Below are 20027 nucleotides of genomic sequence, written 5' to 3'. Positions count from 1 at the left end.
ACTGGGATGTGAGGACTTAATCCCCTTACCTCAGCACTGGGCAATGTTGGATTACATCCCAAAGAAATACATAATATATATATATATATATATATATATATATATATATTTTTGCTTTCCGGGATAATGTTCTCGACTTCCACACATTTTTCAAGGCTCCCAAAATTTTCGCCCCCTCCCCCACCCTATGATCCACTTCCGCTTCCATGGTTCCATCCGCTGACAGATCCACTCCCAGATATCTAAAACACTTCACTTCCTCCAGTTTTTCACCATTCAAACTCACCTCCCAATTGACTTGACCCTCAACCCTACTGGGTATGTTTGAGGGAATAGTGGTTCCAACAATGTTGTATGGTTGCGAGGCGTGGGCTATGGATAGAGTTGTGCGCAGGAGGATGGATGTGCTGGAAATGAGATGTTTGAGGACAATGTGTGGTGTGAGGTGGTTTGATCGAGTAAGTAACGTAAGGGTGAGAGAGATGTGTGGAAATAAAAAGAGCGTGGTTGAGAGAGCAGAAGAGGGTGTTTTGAAATGGTTTGGGCACATGGAGAGAATGAGTGAGGAAAGATTGACCAAGAGGATATATGTGTCGGAGGTGGAGGGAACGAGGAGAAGAGGGAGACCAAATTGGAGGTGGAAAGATGGAGTGAAAAAGATTTTGTGTGATCGGGGCCTGAACATGCAGGAGGGTGAAAGGAGGGCAAGGAATAGAGTGAATTGGAGCGATGTGGTATACAGGGGTTGACGTGCTGTCAGTGGATTGAATCAAGGCATGTGAAGCGTCCGGGGTAAACCATGGAAAGCTGTGTAGGTATGTATATTTGTGTGTGTGGACGTGTGTATGTACATGTGTATGGGGGGGGTTGGGCCATTTCTTTCGTCTGTTTCCTTGCGCTACCTCGCAAACGCGGGAGACAGCGACAAAGTATAAAAAAAAAAAAAAAAAAAAAATATATATATATATATATATATATATATATATATATATATATATATATACATATATATATATGTATATATATATATATATATATATATATATATATATATATATATATATATATATATATATATATATATATATATACCAGCCTGCCAAGAAGAAGGACCAGGGTTCGACTCCTCTACGCTTAAATCATTATCATAAACCCATGACCTTAAGCCAAGAAACAAAGACAGTTTTCTGATCTTAAAGAACCAGCAATATTTCCCTTCCAGGAATACCACAAAGGTTCATATGAACAGCAGTACAAGTTAATTAAGAAAAAGGCGATCTTCGACATCTGAGTCATGAGCAATGCCTTCATTAAGTGAGTGGCTGAAAGCCTTCAACCATATCAGCTGGAACGCACGGGGGAGGGGGGAAAAGAAGGAAGGAAGGAAGGAAGGTAGGACCCAGGTAGCCTGATGGGGTGTGGTGTGTCAATGGAGAGGAGAGAGGAGGAGAGAGGAGGAGGAAGAGAGAGGAGGAGGAGGAGGAGACACGTCTGTAAACAAAGGTCGTCTGTCGCAACTTGCCAAGGATGGGCGAGTCGCCCGCCCGCCCGCCCGCCTGCCTGGCCCCGATCATGGACGATAGTTCAGCGGTAACTGAAGACGAATAGTCACTGAAAGTTAAGAAACATTTCGGTCATATATATATATATATATATATATATATATATATATATATATATATATATATATATATATATATATATATACTTCTTTTTTTTCCTTTTTTGTTTGACCCTCAAGCTATTTATCTAGATTTCTGACCGAAACCTAATTTCTCCCAATTTTTCCACTGAAATATATTTCTTTTCTTTTTTCTTTTTTTCCTACGCTCAAAATTTAGATATATGCTGGTGGAGGGAGGGAGGGAGGGAGGGAGGGAGGGAGGGTGGGTGGTGAGTTACGACGGGCCTTGCGACGGTTTTTGCGATACGCGTCTGTCATCTACGTCACGCAAATTGGATACAAAGGACGAATTTATCTCCCTTTTTTTTTTCCTTTTAAACCCCTCGCCTGCATCCCCCTCCTCCTCCCCCCCACTTCCTCCATCTTAGATCATCCTCCTGGGTGTAGTGAGGGTGTATAATACACCTGACTCTCCTCCCTCCCTCCCTCCTCACCCCATGATACAGGACCGCCCCAGTCCGGGGGTGCATATCTCCCAACCACGAACAATTTTCTCCCCACCATTAAACACTTCTCTCCCTATTCCCGACACTTCTCTCCCCCTTCGACCTCCTCAGGCTAAAATCCCTCCCCACGAACATAATACATGTAGATTCTCCCCCAGCACACACACACACACAAACACACACACACACACACACATCATCATCATCATCATCATCATTAACACAGCAGTAATGTTAACACAGGTCCCCCTATATGTTTTAACACAGCCGTGGTATCAAGCTCCCACTATCTATCAACGCTTCCCTCCGCTGCTGTGTTATTATACTCTTTTCCTTTTTCTAACTCTTTCCTGGTACAGCCAGAGAGAGAGAGAGAGAGAGAGAGAGAGAGAGAGAGAGAGAGAGAGAGAGAGAGAGAGAGAGAGAGAGAGAGACAGACAGACAGAGAGAGAATACAGTCCTCTCTTTTCGGAAATAATATCTTTTGACATCACTCATAGCCAATGGACCAATCATACGCGAGGTTTTCAAGTCCCGGCGTTTTCTCGTTGGCCACTTTTGAGGGAAGGGAAACACCTCCCTCCCCCCACCCCGCCACTCACCCCAACTCCCTCTTTGGAGTCTATATTTAGAGAAATTGCTTAAAAAAAAAAAAAAGGGGGAAGACGCGAGAGAGAGGAGAGGCCTGCGGAAGTGAATGACCTGTTCATGGGAATCCCGAGGGTAGCGAGCAGGCCACCGGCCAGAAAATTGAAGGAGGGGAGGAAGGATAAAAGGAGAGACCCCTCTTGTAAGCGGGAGGGGGGAGGGAAGAATCCTTGTTGGGGGCAAAAGACTCTCAGAAACACACACTCTCTCTCTCTCTCTCTCTCTCTCTCTCTCTCTCTCTCTCTCTCTCTCTCTCTCTCTCTCTCAGCTTACACATTGGAGACTTCCTCCCCCAGGGTAACTTTATAAAATAGAGTAACTTTTGGTAACTCGTTACCACTTGAGGTGACCTGCGTCCAACGAATGACCCATATGTATGTACTGACCACAACTTCGTTAAATCACTTTCATCCTCGTTTTTAGCGAAAGAGACGCGTTCTGCTCCTAATTAGAAGTTCTAATTAATTTGCTATATATCTGGGATACATGAATCGTCATATACTTCATAACTAACGATTCATTTATTCTAATAAATTCATTATAAAAAGGTGTAGAATCACGTGGAGAGAGAGAGAGAGAGAGAGAGAGAGAGAGAGAGAGAGAGAGAGAGAGAGAGAGAGAGAGAGAGAGAGAGAGAGGACCTACCAACCATCACAAACTCCATCACCCTAAGTACACCGTAAGCTTTCCTCCATCCTCCATCACACACACACACATATACTCCCTCACTACGACCTCCTCATCCGTTAACTCCCTCTCGCTTCTCCATCACACGCGTCCCTGGTCTCCTACCCTAATTCTCCCTCCATCACTATACGTAGCTTACTCCATCCCACCTCAACTCTCCACCTTCCTCCATCACGCACCGACTCCCCTCACACACCTCATGACTCCCCTCATACACCTCATTTCCAGGCCCATTTGTCCATCTCAGATTCCATAACTCTAAGTCCCTCTCCTGTGGCCAATCATCGATTGGTTAGGCTACCTCTAATCCCCAGACAGAAGGATTAGCTAATCCCACGGCACATATGACGGCATAATATGACGATTAGCACAATCTGTCCACTATGTGCGTCTGTCTGTACATATACATATGTACTTTTCCCTGAGAGCTTACGTGTGTGTGTGTGTGTGTGTGTGTGTGTGTGTGTGTGTGTGTGTGTGTGTGTGCTTCAGTGTGCATGGCATGCATGTCTATGTCTCTATCAATGTGAACACGTCATTCCTCGTCCCTTCATGACCCATGCATGGCAATCACCCATGACTACACACACACACACACACACACACACACAGCACCGTAACTTACGCCACCACAAAACTGTGTTGTATTCCCTGTGCATGACGATGTTTCTAACCGTGACGAAATATCCAATAACATGGCAGAACCCAATCCTATCATTCATGCAGAGTGAGGCTCCATCTAGCTACATGCACAGTGCAATGATATATATATATATATATATATATATATATATATATATATATATATATAATATATATATATATATATATATATATATGTATATATATATATATATATATATATATATATATATATATATATATATATATATATATATATATATATATATAAACACATTATTGCCTAAAGCAATATCTGCCGTGTTTAAACTCCAGTTTCAATCGCCCAATTAGCTGAATACCAAAAAACTTGAATACAAAATGTGGATATGAAAAATATGATATTCCCCTCACCAACACAGTGTCTCTCCACCACCACACACTATTTTATTCTCTCCAACCACCCAACACAATGTCCTATCACCACCACCACCATTAAGTTTTCCTTCTACTTATCACCAACACTGCTACTATGCCTTTTCGTCTCAACGCACCACCACTATGTCCCTTTCCACGCCACCACTATGTTCTCTCCACCACGATGATGACGGTCTTCAACACCGACACTGTGTCCCGCCTGATCACATGCCCCTTCCCCCAACATCGCCATCATCACCAGCATTACCTCCCCCAAGAAGACCTCCTTCACTACACACACACACACACCACCACCAACACTATCACCGAGTCTCTCCCACATCACCATCATTCTGCTTCCCAACACCGTCTCCACACCCCTCTCTCTCTCTCCACCACCACCACCCACCACAAAATGTCCTCTCTCTCTCTCTCTCTCTCTCTCTCTCTCTCTCTCTCTCTCTCTCTCTCTCTCTCTCTCTCTCTCTCACACACACACACACACACACACACACCACCACCACCACCACCCACCACAAAATGTCCTCTCTCTCCCCCCTCTCTCTCTCTCTCTCTCTCTCTCTCTCTCTCTCTCTCTCTCTCTCTCTCTCTCTCTCTCTCTCTCTCTCCACCACTGTGCCACACAATGGCGACGTCCACCGGCTTGCAGCCCCCACCATTCTCCTGCCGATATTACAAAGCAATCAATTTGAAATTCAATACAAGTGGGCTGGCAGCCGAAGACCTCAGCACGGCCATGCAAACATTATCCATCACAGACCAAACCAGGAAACCTCACCTGCATCTTGAAAACAAAATTACCATACCAATTGTGATTGATCTTTTCCTTCGGTATATATATATACATATATATATATATATATATATATATATATATATATATATATATATATATATATATATATATATATATATATATATTGGAATATGCAATGTCCAAATGTAGATCACTCTAAACACACTTACAAGAATGAACGTTCACAACACCTCTATCCAGCATTTTTATTATCATCATTATTATTATCATTATCATCAGCATTATTATCATTATCATGTAAGTACATTATCATGTAAGTACTGGATGGCATCATCTTCGCAAGTCTGCTGACCTCCCCCGAAGTTATACGACCTTAAGGAAAAGACGTGAAAGACAAACTCAACCAGGATTAGGCGAGGAGGGAGGGAGGGAGCGGCTCTCTCTCTCTCTCTCTCTCTCTCTCTCTCTCTCTCTCTCTCTCTCTCTCTCTCTCTCTCTCTCTCTCTCTCTTATTCTCCATTTCTGCTCTTCACTTCCCCCCCCCTCCTCTCTCCCTCCTCCTCCTCCTCGCTCGATTAGTTTTAGCGAGTGAGGTGTAAGGGGGGTTAGGGAACCCTTACTGTTTGGTGGAGTTAACCCGCTCACGTTTTCTCTAATAGCTGTTGCCGCTGTGCTGGCCTCTTATATCTCTATATTGCCCCCGGAGGCCTTTGCTCCTGCACGTCCACCAGATTATGTTTCCATTAAGTCAACAGGAAACAGAGCCGTGTGATTCGTGCCAAAGCCTCCACCAAGGAACTGCAGGAGCTGTCGGGTGGCATGTAGCGTACATACATACATACATACATACATACATACATACATACATGCATACATACATACAGATTCGTTCTGGCGTCTTATTTCCTGTATGAATGGAATACGTCAGTTTACCCCCCCCCCCACAACCACACCCCCCACCTTTGGAGGAGGGGAGGAGGGCGCAACATCTGCCCCTCTGGCAGGTGGGGAACTGAATCGGTCCTCACGATGAGGGAGGAACTCATCCAACTCAGCCTCACCCTCATGGGGACGCAAGCACGCGAACCACCGACCCGCTCCAGCGCTCCTCTGGCTCGGTGGCTAAAGACGGCCACCTTACCCAGCTGTGACCCCGCGACGCCACGCCGATCAAAAAGGCGGGGGAAAATAATCTGTCTAGTTCCTTGGGGTGGCGAACCGTTCCATCTAACGTCAACTCGAGGTTCGAAACCCAAATTTATGATGAAGCTACTCCATACGACTGTCAACATGGACGTATCCCGTACTGTACATGTTAAAAAGGAATACATTTTATATGTTCTAACACCGACATGAGAACCAGAACAAGAAAATTACGACAAGGACACTCCTGCAGCATAAGAAATGTGTAGGACAAAAAATTATAGGAGGACACTTAATTCATCTCGTATAGGAAAAGGAGCTAATGCTAGAATAATCAATTATATACATGTAAGTATACTTATTATAACAAAACCAATTGATTATATCCACAAAAGTAAGCTTAGGTTGATGGCGCTAAAGTAAGTAATCATATTCACCAAAGAATGTTTATGTTTATGAAAGTAAAGTAAATGTATACAAGTGAAACAAGAAAATGCAGCATTGATAAATACAGAGGGGGGACATGGAAAAACAGAAGGGTAATTAATGAAAAAACAATTGAAATACACATTTTTAAGGACTATATCTATTTCCTAAAAGATTTTTTAAACAAAGATAAAGGAAATGATGAGATAAGGATAATTAGCTTAACATATCCAGTCAAGTACATGAAGTGGATCTAGTAGTTATGCGATTAAGATAAGCCTAGGGCCTACGTAGATTGTTAGAGAGAGAGGAGAGAGAGAGAGAGAGAGAGAGAGAGAGAGAGAGAGAGAGAGAGAGAGAGAGAGAGAGAGAGAGAGAGAGAGAATGCCATCTGCGAGTCTGTTTGATAAATGACAATAATGTATTAGAGGCCATTTATCATGAGTTATTATAATAGAGCTATAATGACAGTCTGGGGGAGGGAGGGGGGGATGGCCTTGCCCGGCAATGTGCGTGTAAGACCGACAAACACAGCATGGGTGAAGGGTCCCATCACCCTTACTGTCATCATCATCATCATCTCCCACACAACCTCAGGCATCACCAACACAATATCCGTCATCACCAACGATGACCCCCCACCACCACTCACCACACCTCCCTCTTCTCCACCAATCCCTCAACCACTACCCTCCCACACCCTCACCACACCTCCCTCTTCTCCACCAATCCCTCAACCACTACCCTCCCTCACCCTCACCACCACGGAAGCCCACACAACTCACCACCTCCACCATCATTCCCCCACTACCCATATCACCACCATTATTCCCCCATCACCACCACCAGTCGACCATACCCTCGCGGTGTTCACCTTTAACGCTCCATACGGGCCACAGGGGACCTAGCTGCACCCACCCCTCTCAATACTCCCTTCCTCCCGCCTCCTCCTCCTGCAGCAGCGCCGACCCCTCCTCCTCCTCCTCCTCCCTCCTCTCTCTCTCCCTCCTCCTGCAGCGTCCATTCCTTCCTGCAGCATCCAGCCCGGCTCCTGCCCTCCCTGCTGCACCTGCTAATCCCTCTGCTGCACCTCTTCGTCAGCGCCTCTTTCGGCGTCTCCTCCTCCTCCTCTCCTCCTCCTTTTCTTCTTCCTCCAGTAGCTGATCGGGCTTAAGGTCTGCAGTGTCTGGGTCCAGGAGATGAGGGGAAATGTGTGTGTGTGTGTGTGTGTGTGTGTGTGTGTGTGTGTGTGTGTGTGTGTGTGTGTGTGTAAGGGGGGTGGGGGAAGAGGAGGTTCCCCCATGGAGGGTCATCAATGTAAAGTTTGTCGCTGGTCGAGGATTGGTTTAGGGTGCTGGGGGGGGGGGGGGATTGGAGGTAGCGGTGTGGTGTGGAGGAAGGGGTCGCCCCTTGTTCTCTCTCTCTCTCTCTCTCTCTTCTCTCTCTCTCTCTCTCTCTCTCTCTCTCTCTCTCTCTCTCTCTCTCTCTCTCTCTCTCTCTCCCCTAAACTTTCCCGGCTCCACCGAGCCCAGGAATCAACACTGCTATCACAGTTGAGAGAGAGAGAGAGAGAGAGAGAGAGAGAGAGAGAGAGAGAGAGAGAGAGAGAGAGAGAGAGAGAGAGAGAGAAAGAAAGAATTCACCACTAACACTATGGTAACATACACTGATGAAGAAAAAAAAAAAAGAAACATACCACCATCCATTTTCTTTTTCATTCCCTGATGTCATCACTCCAGGACACGCCCGCCAGGGGGGGGGGGGGGTTCCCTCGTATAACACACCGCCCAACTATCGGATGATGTAGTTCGGTACGCGCCCGCCAGGGGCTCTCCTATTACACACCAACAACCAACTATCGAATGATGTTATAGCAACACCCTAACGAGGCCCTCAGGGTCGTATGTGCCGCGCTTCCGCGGCACAAAATAAGCTTTATGGCACACTTAGCAATTTATATTGAACATTCTCCTCTGTGTGTATATGTATATATATATATATATATATATATATATATATATATGGCTATAGAAACCTAAGGCAATGTCTTTGTAATGTAGCTGCCCCTAATTTTCCTCTCTCTCTCTCTCTCTCTCTCTCTCTCTCTCTCTCTCTCCCGGCTCTCACCTCTGTCCCCATTCTCTCCCTTCACCACCCTTACCTCTCCTTCCCTCCATCCGTCCCTTCCCTCAATTCCACCACCAACACCTCCCTCTCCCCTCACTTCCCGAACGCCTTCCCCCCCTCCCCCCTCCTCCCCATACCATTCTCTACCACCATCCCTCACTCACCTCCCCCCTCACCCACCTTCCCCCTCACCCTCCTGCCGCACCTCCCTGACCCCTACCTACCCCCCCCCCCCCTGCTTCACCTCATGTACTCCCCCGCACTCGTCCTTGTATCGATCCTCCCTCCTCCTCCCTCCCTCCCTCCCTCCCTCCCCCTCCAACACAACTACCGGACGAAGCCTGTGAGGGACACACACACACACACACACACACACGGACCACCTCACCAAGCGCACCCCCTTCCCTCTCCCCACGTACATAAATACCTCCCTGATGACCATACGGACTCTGAAGAAGGGCGGGACGACCCTCGGCCACGGACGCCCTCCAGCCACGGACGCCCTCCGGCCACGGACGCCCCTGCTGGCAAACAAGACGTCCGTCCTATGGCAACGGTCGTCTCTCCGGTGGCCACGGACTGTTCTTGATGACCAGACGAATCTCTTAATGGATGAGGAAACCCAACGGACGGCCCTTTGATGGCTAAAGCGTCCCTCTGATGACCACGGACGTCCCCTTAATGGCCACGGACGTTCGTCTGACAGCCACGGACATCATCCTGGGTCTGGACCTGAAGGCCAGGAACAGCTCTTTTCGTCCCAAGTACGTCTCTTCCGCTCCTACGTACGTTTCTACCTTCCCGTCCTTCGTACGTTCCACGTGCGGCCCCTATCGTATCACGTACGACACACTTCCCATCCCATGTAAGTCCCCTCTCGTCGAAGGCACGACCTTTTTCATCACACATACGTTCCCTACCCGTTCCACGTCCATCCTATCCCGCTCACCTCCCCTCCCATCCTACCAACGTCCTTTCCGCCTCTGTACGTTTCATGGCCACGGACAGAAGTCTTCATGCGAATACATTTACTTCTATGCACGAATCATTTCCTCTATAGAAAGACCGACCTTTCCACGAAGAGACTCGTCATATTCTACGGACGCGTCCGTTCAAAATACGTGTAACCCTCCGTCCTTAACTGTGTATCCATGTTCAATGTGCACATACGTTGGTGCCTTTATTCTCACGTGATGAGGGCTACATGTTCCCCACTCACCCTATTTCTCACTCGATGTCTCTCACCTGGTGTGCCTCATTAGTCCTAACCTGTTGTTTCTCAGCAGGTGTGTGGAGGGCCGAATCGATTTACCCCTTCCCTTGTGACACCCCCCCACCATCACCACCACCACTCCGACCCCTCTCATATCCCCCACACCACCTCACCTTCCTCTACCCTCCTCCCTCGCCTGACCTGCCACCTGTTGTGTTCATCTATCTCAGGTGAGGTGCCGTCGCCTCTCCCTAGCACCTGCCAGGATCCCCACCCTCCACCTGCCAGGACACCCTCACCTACCGATACCCCTTCACCTGCTAGTATCCCTTCACCTGCTAGTATCCCTTCACCTGCTAGTACCCCTTCACCTGCTAGTATCCCTTCACCTGCTAGTACCCTTCACCTGCTAGTACCCTTCACCTGCTGGTGCCTCCACACCTGCCAGTACCACCCCTCACCCTGCCATCCCCAGGTCGCGGGGTGGTGTCCTGACATGTCTGACCTCCCTTTGTGAGGCGTGTGTGTGTGTGTGTGTGTGTGTGTGTGTGTGTGTGTGTGTGTGTGTGTAGACAGAGGAGAGAAGGGAAATCTGAGGAGGAGGAGGAGGAGGAGGAGGAGGAGGAGGAGGAGGAGGAGGAGGAGGAGGAGGAGGAGGAGGAGGAGAGAAGGAGAAGGAGAGGATGAGGAGGAGGAGGAGGAAATGGGGTGAACTCAGACTATGGTGTGGATATTTGGGAGCAAACAAAGGGACTGGGGAGAACACTACGTATTGAGAGAGAGAGAGAGAGAGAGAGAGAGAGAGAGAGAGAGAGAGAGAGAGAGAGAGAGAGAGAGAGAGAGAGAGAGAGAGAACGCCAAAAAGCTTTTTTTTTTCGCCCCCATCAGTGCTCGCGAGACCTGTTGCGAGACCTGCGGACACGTACCTGTCTCGGGCCGACCACTCCCTCCCCACCCCTGGGAGAAGGAGCAAATTCAATTGCCAGCAGGAGGAGGAGGAGGAGGAGGAGGAGGAGGAGGAGGAGGAGGAGGAGGAGGAGGAGGAGAAGGAAGGAGGGGAGAAGGGGTACCTTATTCTCCTGGCTTGGGGAATGAGCCCCTCGTCAGTAGCAGGCCTGTAGGAGGAGGGAGGAGGAGCACGGAGGGCCCCCCCCCGCCCCTCCCCTTTATAAAAGGCTGGGATGAAGCCTTTTGTAGAGAGAGTTGGAACAGACCTCTTTGTAGGAGGGTTGGCATGGTGCCTTTGTAGTTAGGATGGAAGGAGGAGGAGGGGGGGCGATAGTTGTAGGTCTGGGCTGGGGTGGGTGGGAGGAGGGGTCTTCTCTTTGCACAGCAGGATCCGTTCGTTGTAGGAGGGTTGGGAGTTAAGGGGTGTCTGTAACATGAGGGCTGTTGTAGTGGGGTCGAGAGAAGAATGGGGTCTTTGTAGTAAGGGGCCAGTGACTGCAAGGTAATGGGGAGGAGGGTGGTCTTTGTAGTAAAGGGCCCATGGTTGGAGAGTGAGGAGGGTGAGGGGTGGTGTGTAATAAAGAGAACAGTTGGAGGAGGGTGGGTGGGTGGAGGGTGTGGTGTCTGTAGAGAAGGGAGCAGGTGGAGGAGGGTGGGGGAAGGATGCACTCTTAAACTAGTTTACGAAGGGAACTTCAGCATCACTCCAGCCAGAGGAGGACCCGCCCGGCTGACTTGGAGGTGCGGGAACCTTATGTAGGACAAAAGTGAAGGCAACGGCATCTGTGAAGGGGTAATTAGTGGAGAGGTCACGCGAAGAACGATGCTAGGACAGCTGGAGGGTCGTCAAGAGGGTAATTCTTTGACCTCTTGAGTACGATGACGTAAACCTTCCTCCTGAGTGCGATGATTAGAAGCTCCGAGTGTCGCACACAAGAGTCGTACTCAAAGGGTTAAGTCATCGTTCTCAAGGGGTTACGTCGTGGTACTCAAGGGGTTAAGTTGTCACACTCAAGGGGTTAAATCGACGTCATACTCGAGACGTTACGACGTCATACTCAAGGAGTTACTTCGTCACACTCAAGGGGTTAAATCAACGTCGTACTCGAGGCGTTACGACGTCACACTCAAGGCGTTACGACGTCATACTCAAGGGGTTAACATGCTGGCTGGGAGGAGCTCTTTCCGCAACAGGTTTGAAGGCGGTGGGTCACTCTTTGGTTTAAGGCTGGATGACCACAACATCCTCTCGCCACCACCACCACCACCTCCACCACCACCACCACCACCACCTCCTCCACCACCACCACCACCACCAACACCACCACCTCCACCTCCACCACCACCACCACCATCACCTCCACCACCAGCAGGAGTTCCTGAAAAGGATCTGGGCCATTCTTGTTACCGCTCCCACCACCACCACCCTATCCTACTCCAACCGTGGGATCACGTCGTCTCTTTCAGACCCTCTGCCAGTCTCCGCCGAGAGAGAGAGAGAGAGAGAGAGAGAGAGAGAGAGAGAGAGAGAGAGAGAGAGAGAGAGAGAGAGAGAGAGAGAGACCACCGCGACGTCTGTCATTCTGTGATCCCTCACGTAACTTGAGGCGTTGATACTCACCAGGAGCCGTGTGCTTACTTTGAAGGACCACAAACGCGACCACGGAAAAACAAAAAAATCATTTCTCATCTAATTTCGTCTCCGAGGTTGGGGTGGGGTGGTGGTGGCTGGGGATGTGGGACCCTCGCAATCCCTTTGCTGTGTCGACTTCCGGGACGATATAATGACATCAGAGCCTCCCCCCCCCCCTCTCTCTCTCTCTCTCTCTCTCTCTCTCTCTCTCTCTCTCTCTCTCTCTCTCTCATCTTTCGTTTCGGTGACGTAAAAAAAATTTCCATAAGAGAGTTACGACAGGTCTTATGTCTTTACGTGAGCCAGCACTCCGGTTACCTGCTGTGGGTCCAGGTACTTTACCAGTCTCTCTTATCGTTGCTTTTCCAAGACTTTTTGCGATCCAATTCCCTAACTGGATAGTTTAAGACTGCCTTCCGCTTCTATTCTTAACTCCCTGAGGGTGAATACTTCATCCTCAATCCTCTGATTGGCTATTCCTCATCTCCTGGAGTGTGAGTTCTTCATCTTCTACTCCCTGACTATATCTCACAATGGGTAAAAAGGAGCTATACAGCACGAGGCATGAAAATACTATACCCTGCCTTGGCGTCTATATCTCTCGCTTACCAGCGGTCGGGCTGGGATGTCCTTAAGGTTCATCCGCATCGTATATCCTGCCCAGGGTTGGCCCGTATATACATATCTCTCTCTCCTCCTGAAGACATAAAAAACGGGATAGGACCCGCCAGGGAGCTATGGTCTTATCAGTCCTTATCAGTAAGGCTGGAGACAGAGAGATCTGCCACCGAGGATTCTCAGCTCACAAAATCTCTTTTGCACTTTCTTTCCTTTTTTTTTTTTTTTCTACCCCCGCGCCTCCTCCTCCTCCGTTATGCTGGGTAAGTGAGGCTTCTTTCTCACGTCCGCGATGGCTTTCCTTTTTCCACGCAAGTCCATCATATCTGGTCCGAGCCTCAGCCTCTTTAAATACAGACCCTTATATATACGAGGAGCTTATAGATGAGAATCAATATGATACTCGTGATGAGAAAGAGAGAGAGAGAGAGAGAGAGAGAGAGAGAGAGAGAGAGAGAGAGAGAGAGAGAGAGAGAGAGAGAGAGAGAAATTATGTATACGTTTGTTAATGAGAGAAAAAAGGCTTGTGTTTGCATGTCAGTGTGTGTGTGTCAGGCAGCGACACACAGCGCCTCAAGGGGAAGACAGACGTGCCTTCACACACCAGTGTATACACACTCTCCGACCTTCTCCTTAAGAGCCTATGAACCAGGCGAGGAGGCAACGCGAACTAAAGGTACAACGGACCTCTCCTCCCCCTATCAAGGACAAGCCAGGGCCCCTGTGTCTCTCTCCCGTATAAAAGCATAAACATAATACAGAGACAATATATCTATCTCGATATAATACAGAGAGAGACTATATGATACACCTCGCGGAGAGGGAAGGCATCAGATGGTAATGTCTAGTATAGCATGAACTTCTACTTGCCTTCAGTAAATGCGACCCTTGAGCACTGGCGGTATGGAAAGACACGAAGGGACGACCCTTAGGCACGACGGTACGATTCTTCACGACCAGTGACTTTCAGGCCAAAGGCCAGGCCAGCATGGACATGGGTCGTGCTGCCGTATTCAAGGATCGTACCGTCGGTGTTCAAGGATCTTACCGTCGTGCTCAAGGGTCGTACCGTCGTGTTCAAGGGTCGTACCGTCGTGTTAAAGAGTCGTACCGTCGTGTTCAAGGGGCGGCGAAAAGAATACGCAACAGACATTTAACAGAGTCGTTGGTTTCAGCTCAGACCAGGAAGGGGAGGACACCAACCCCACAACACACACACACGTCTGTCGCCAGAAGATGCGCTTCCCTTCCCCTCCCCCTCAAGCAGAAGGGATATGCCAATTGGACGTGTCGAAGTCTGATGTTGACACATGTGGCAGCCGTAGTGATGGGGTGAATGGCACACATGTCTGGCTCACGCATAAAACGTGTGTGTGTGTGTGTGTGTGTGTGTGTGTGTGCGTGTGTGTGTGTGTGTGCGTGTGTGTGTGTGCGTGTGTGTGTGTGTGTGTGTGTGTGTGTAATTACCATGCATATGTGTAATTACCTACATGTGCTGTACGGGGGAAGGAAAGAGTGTGTGTGAGTTGCAATTTAATGAATGAATAAAGGAACATTTACTTATATCAATAAAGCAAATATAAAGACACTGGCGTCTTTCTCCAGACAGCAATAGCTTCATAAAGCTATGCATAAAGTGATAACACCACATTGTAGTTTCTCTAAGGTGTAACTACAACAATAATGTCGAATACTCTCATATCACTCATTATAAAATGATCCATAATTACCCTTTTCTTTTCATCACCACGTAAATAACGTCTTAAATACTTTTTAACCGGATAACTCAAGTTTTAAATACTCGAGTTAAATTTGGCTTAAAATTCACTCAAACGAAAATATACATAACACTGAAAATGTCACATAGTTTGTTCTAATATAAAAAAAAAAATAATGCTAATATAAAACCAGAAAAAGTTATGACCTTCAAGATGAAGAGATGAGAAAAGTCCCATCTGCTGGCTAGGGAAGGAACATAAACATACTCTGAAATCTTCGTAAGGAATCCACCCTTATGTAAAAGTCGTGAGAGAAAGGCATCCCATCCCAAGGGAGAGAGAGAGAGAGAGAGAGAGAGAGAGAGAGAGAGAGAGAGAGAGAGAGAGAGAGAGAGAGAGAGAGAGAGAGGATATATCACAAGCAATCTTTTAAGTCAGCTGTGCTTGTTTCGGTAACTGCTAGGTGCATGCATGACTTGGCTGGTGTGTGGATAATGGCATGAAGATGAGGGAGGAGAGGTAGACGGTATAATGTCTGAAGGGTTTGATAATAACACTGAATCCCAAGCGTGTCTTAGAAGGAAAAAACAAAGAGGTTCTGATAAACATATTTCATGGTATGATGCAAAGAGATTGAACCCCAAGCGCATCTTAGACAGGAAAAAACATAGAGGTTCTGATAAATATATTTTATGGTATAATGCAAAAGGATCTGGTATAATCCTTATGCTGATGAGAAGATAACACAACTGCGTCTATTGGTATACAGAGAGAGACTTGGCGATATTCACGAAGATTGTCGCTAGCAATATCCAATGGTATGAAGACAAGTCAGGCGATATCTCATTGTATCAAGACAGAGAGAGAGAGAGAGAGTTTGGCAATATCTAACGGGCTTAAAGGAGTCCCTGGTAATACGTAAACAGCGGGAATGCAGAGCAATTTGCAATCGCTACCATGAAAGCAAAACTCACATATCATACCTTTGTCAAGAGGATGTAAATGCTGTCGGCGATCTCTTGTTAGTATGGATGTATTCCTAGTCGTTATATAGGCAACGTGTTGCAATGAACTAGATCAACTCCGATTGATATATCGTGTGGAAAATACGAGGATTCGTCATAATCATTAGATAAACACTAAATACAAAAGAAAAAAACCTTTTGAAATATACTTGGCAGACTGGACGTCGCACACCGTTTGGGTCTATACCATAGCTGAAGTCTTCAGGATCCATCAAAAGGGGTTTTATTCTTAGTGTAACTCAAGGCAACATGAAGGTCCTAAGGGTAGGGTCTTGACGGTCTTTGGTCTAGTCGTTCCGTGGGTCCTGTGGTCCTCTGACCTCAAGAGACCATATAGTTCCTAGTGTAGGGTCGGTTACGGCTCTTAGACGGGTCGTTCCGATGGTCCTGTGGTCTTCTGGAGTTAAAGAAACCATAAAGGTTCCAGAGTAGGATCTTTGAGGTTCTCAGTCAAGTCGTTCTATTGGCCATGTGGTCTTTTGACCTCGATAGACCATAATGATCCTAGTGTCGGGTAGGTTAAGCCTTAAGCTTAGTCGGGTCGATCCGCTGGTCTTGTGGTCTCCTATCCAATCCCCACCGCCAATTAAAGAATGTAATGTTTATCTTTCATTCCTGAAGCCTATGTTCTGAGCCCAACCCTAGCCGGAGACGTCAATCTATAAGAGACGAGAACCTAAAATGTCAGGAGGCGACCAGCTGTAGTGAACAGTGGGTCAGTATGTTGAAAATAACATGGCCAAGCTGTTGAAGAATGCAGAGCCTTGGGATTCGAACCGAGAACGCTGGTAAAATACGTATAGAGTGATGGTTGAGACCCTGAGGAGTGGAGAGGGTGACTGACTGACTGACTATCTGTCTGTGTATCTGTGTCTGTGTGTCTGCCGGCGCTGCTGCAGTGATAACATCCGCTCCCTAGTGGCTTAGAGAAGCGATGAACCTACACAGCAAGACGGTGCAGAACAGATACGATCTGTCCTTTCTTAAAGCACATGTGTTCTTTTTACACTTTAAAGTTTCATTTAAGATTTGATCTTTGTGAGAAGTTTTGGTGTAGAGAAAGAGAGAGTAAGGCAAAGGGATGGGGGCTCCTGCTCTTCTGGTTAATGACACCATTAAATTACAGGAGGAAAGATGGTAAAAAGTGGTCCTTTTTAGCCAGTACATGCAAGACAGAAACCAGAGACCCTACTGCTGTACGATCTTCCAGAAACCAGCGACTCTACTGCTGTGCGATCTTCCAGAAACCAGCGACTCTACTGCTGTGCGATCTTCCAGAAACCAGAGACCCTACTGCTGTAAGATCTTACAGAAACCAGAGACCCGACTGCTGTAAGATCTTCCACGAAGAAGGGAGAGAGGACAACCAGCTCGACGTCCTGACAATAATACTAAAGGAGACATGAGGGCAGCGAGGGGAGCCATGCACAGTTGGCGGCGAGGTTCTCCCTCAAGGAGGAACTTCTGGGAAACAGACTGGGAAGAGGAAAAAAAGAACACAACGTACCGACTGAAGTTCCTGGAAGGACTGCTGGAGAGACGCTTCCTGTACCAACATACGTAGGTACATCAGATGTCCCTAGGTGCAGGGGAAGGAAGGAGGGGGTGTGCCGGCTTTAACATCAGATGTCACTAGCTGCTGGAGGGTTGCTGGGGGCGGTGTACCTCAAAACTGGAAAACACACAAAGCAGCCTGGAAACGTTCGTTTGTTCCAGTCTGACCTCCAGCCAGAAAACATAAATACTTGGTACTGGACTTGAGCTAAACAGTGAAAGAGGAAGTGCTTAAAGACAAGAGTCAGATCCATGATAAGAGGGAAATCACGAACCTATAAATACATAAGGAAAACAGAGAGATAGAGAGGCTGGATTCCACAGTAATGGGTGTTTAGTCTAAATTTCCTCCTTCCTAAAAGTAGCGCAAGCAGTCCTGGGCTGCAGGAACCTTCAGAAAGGACCTGGGTAACACCAGGACTCCTTGATATAAATTAGTTCTTGGGGTAACCCTGTGTGTGTGTGTGTGTGTGTGTGTGTGTGTGTGTGTGTGTGTCAACCACACCACGCGCCTACCATAGGCTCATTTCCGTCTGGCGTTGCGCGCGTTTCTGAGCCATATACGTTTCAATCTCCTATAAAATCGCTATAAATTTCGACCATAAAAACTTGGCTTCATGCACATTTATGCGTCATATCCATACATAGTTATGAAGTCTATTCTGTTTCATAGAAACATCGAAAGGATATAACAAATCTTGGGGTCATTAAAATATTGTACATGAGTTTATACGTTCGTTGTCTGTCTTGGATGCGCATACCCGACCTCCATCTGGACAGTCACTTGTTTACCAAATGGCGTCCTAGCCACGTCTCTTCGTTGTAACTCAAGTGACTCATATTTCTTTCTTGTATCTCCCCTGGTGATGTGATTATTACACGAAAGTGCACTTGGGAACATATCGTGTTTCATTTCCCCGTGGACTCATAGGAATATATATATATATATATATATATATATATATATATATATATATATATATATATATATATATATATATATATATGGCAGTTATATATCTTTCCAATCCATATAACTACGTCTACAAGTTACTGAAATCGACCTAAATCTGGAATTTACATATATACATGTTTTTTTCTTCGACTCATAAAACGTGTCTGATTCACGTGGGTTTCTGAGACTTGTGAGAGCTGTGTTCACAAGGGTAGACAAACTGTGTGTGTGAGTGTGTCTCACTCACTCACCAGCGAAGTCTACCCCGAACAGGAGAATTTTTTTGGGTCTTCAGAAGAACGAAAGAAAACGGGGAGCGCATCGAGAGAGAGGCTCTCGCATCCACAAGTTTCGAAAGCAGACGCGCATGTGCGCGGGCGCCGTTTGACACAGCCTCGTAAAGACTGGGTGGGAAAATCAGCATCTCTGGTCCCGCTGGTCGTATTTCTCAGTATCTCACTATGGCTTTTGAACCCACCTATCCTTCCCACCCCCGGGGATATCACCAATCCCTGCCTCTGTGTGTGTGTGTGTGTGTGTGTGTGTGTGTGTGTGTGTGTGTGTGTGTGTGTGTGTGTTGTGTGTGTGTGTGTGTGTGTGTGTGTGTGTGTGTTCAATACCCTGCTCGTCTTGCCCGAGATAATGGCTGGGTATTCACCTTTTCTTTTCATTCTTCCTTCTTACGTATTTCCTATGTCTCTGCTCATATTCCTCTCTCTCTCTCTCTCTCTCTCTCTCTCTCTCTCTCTCTCTCTCTCTCTCTCTCTCTCTCTCTCTCTCTCAGGAAATACAGTTTTCATTTCCTATAGTGTCCAATGGACACCCCCTCTCCCCCCCCCCCCACACCAGATCAATACTGTCTGCCATCACGTGTCTGGTCCCTCCCAGCACACCACACATCCATCTCCCTTCCTCCCTCTCCATACACTCCCTCCTCCTTCCTATCCCTCCCACATATCTTCCTTGCCTTTATCCTACCGTCCTCTTCCCCCCCCCCCCTGCCTATCCTTCGTCTGTCCCCCTTTTGCATATCCTACTTCATCCAACGACACCCACCCACCCCACACCCTGCTGTTCATCTTGTACTACCTAACTCTATTACACCTACTGACTTATCCCAATTGCATCCCTATAAAACCACCTATTTTCAATCCCTATTTCATCCCTATTAAACTTATTTTCATTCCCCATTTCATCCCTATTAAACTTATTTTCATTCCCCATTTCATCCCTATCAAACCTATTTTCATTTCCATATTTCATCCCTATCAAACCTCCTATTGACTTCCCCCTATTAAAACTATTCTTTTCCTATTTCACTCCAATTACACCTCCTATTCCGTTTCCCCTACTTCACCCCTATTACAACCCTTCCCTACCACTTTA

General features: G+C 47.2%; 2 protein-coding genes across 14 annotated transcripts in view; one reads left to right on the top strand and one right to left on the bottom strand.

The window, feature by feature from the left end:
• LOC139761858 (uncharacterized) overlaps positions 1-20027 on the bottom strand; it is a 255590-nt gene that overhangs the window by 150938 nt on the left and 84625 nt on the right. The gene's annotated exons all lie outside the window — the stretch shown is intronic.
• LOC139762003 (uncharacterized) overlaps positions 16868-20027 on the top strand; it is a 34986-nt gene continuing 31826 nt past the window's right edge. The window contains exons 1-2 of the mRNA XM_071686784.1: positions 16868-16920; positions 17259-17464. Coding sequence (XP_071542885.1) covers positions 16868-16920; positions 17259-17464 — 259 coding nt within the window. The remainder of the gene's footprint in view (positions 16921-17258; positions 17465-20027) is intronic.

This window comes from Panulirus ornatus, chromosome 42, assembly GCF_036320965.1.
Source record: "Panulirus ornatus isolate Po-2019 chromosome 42, ASM3632096v1, whole genome shotgun sequence".
NCBI classification, from domain to species: Eukaryota; Metazoa; Arthropoda; class Malacostraca; order Decapoda; family Palinuridae; genus Panulirus; species Panulirus ornatus.
The sequence above is the reverse complement of the archived record's forward strand: the minus strand, read 5'-3'. Positions and strand labels throughout refer to the sequence as shown.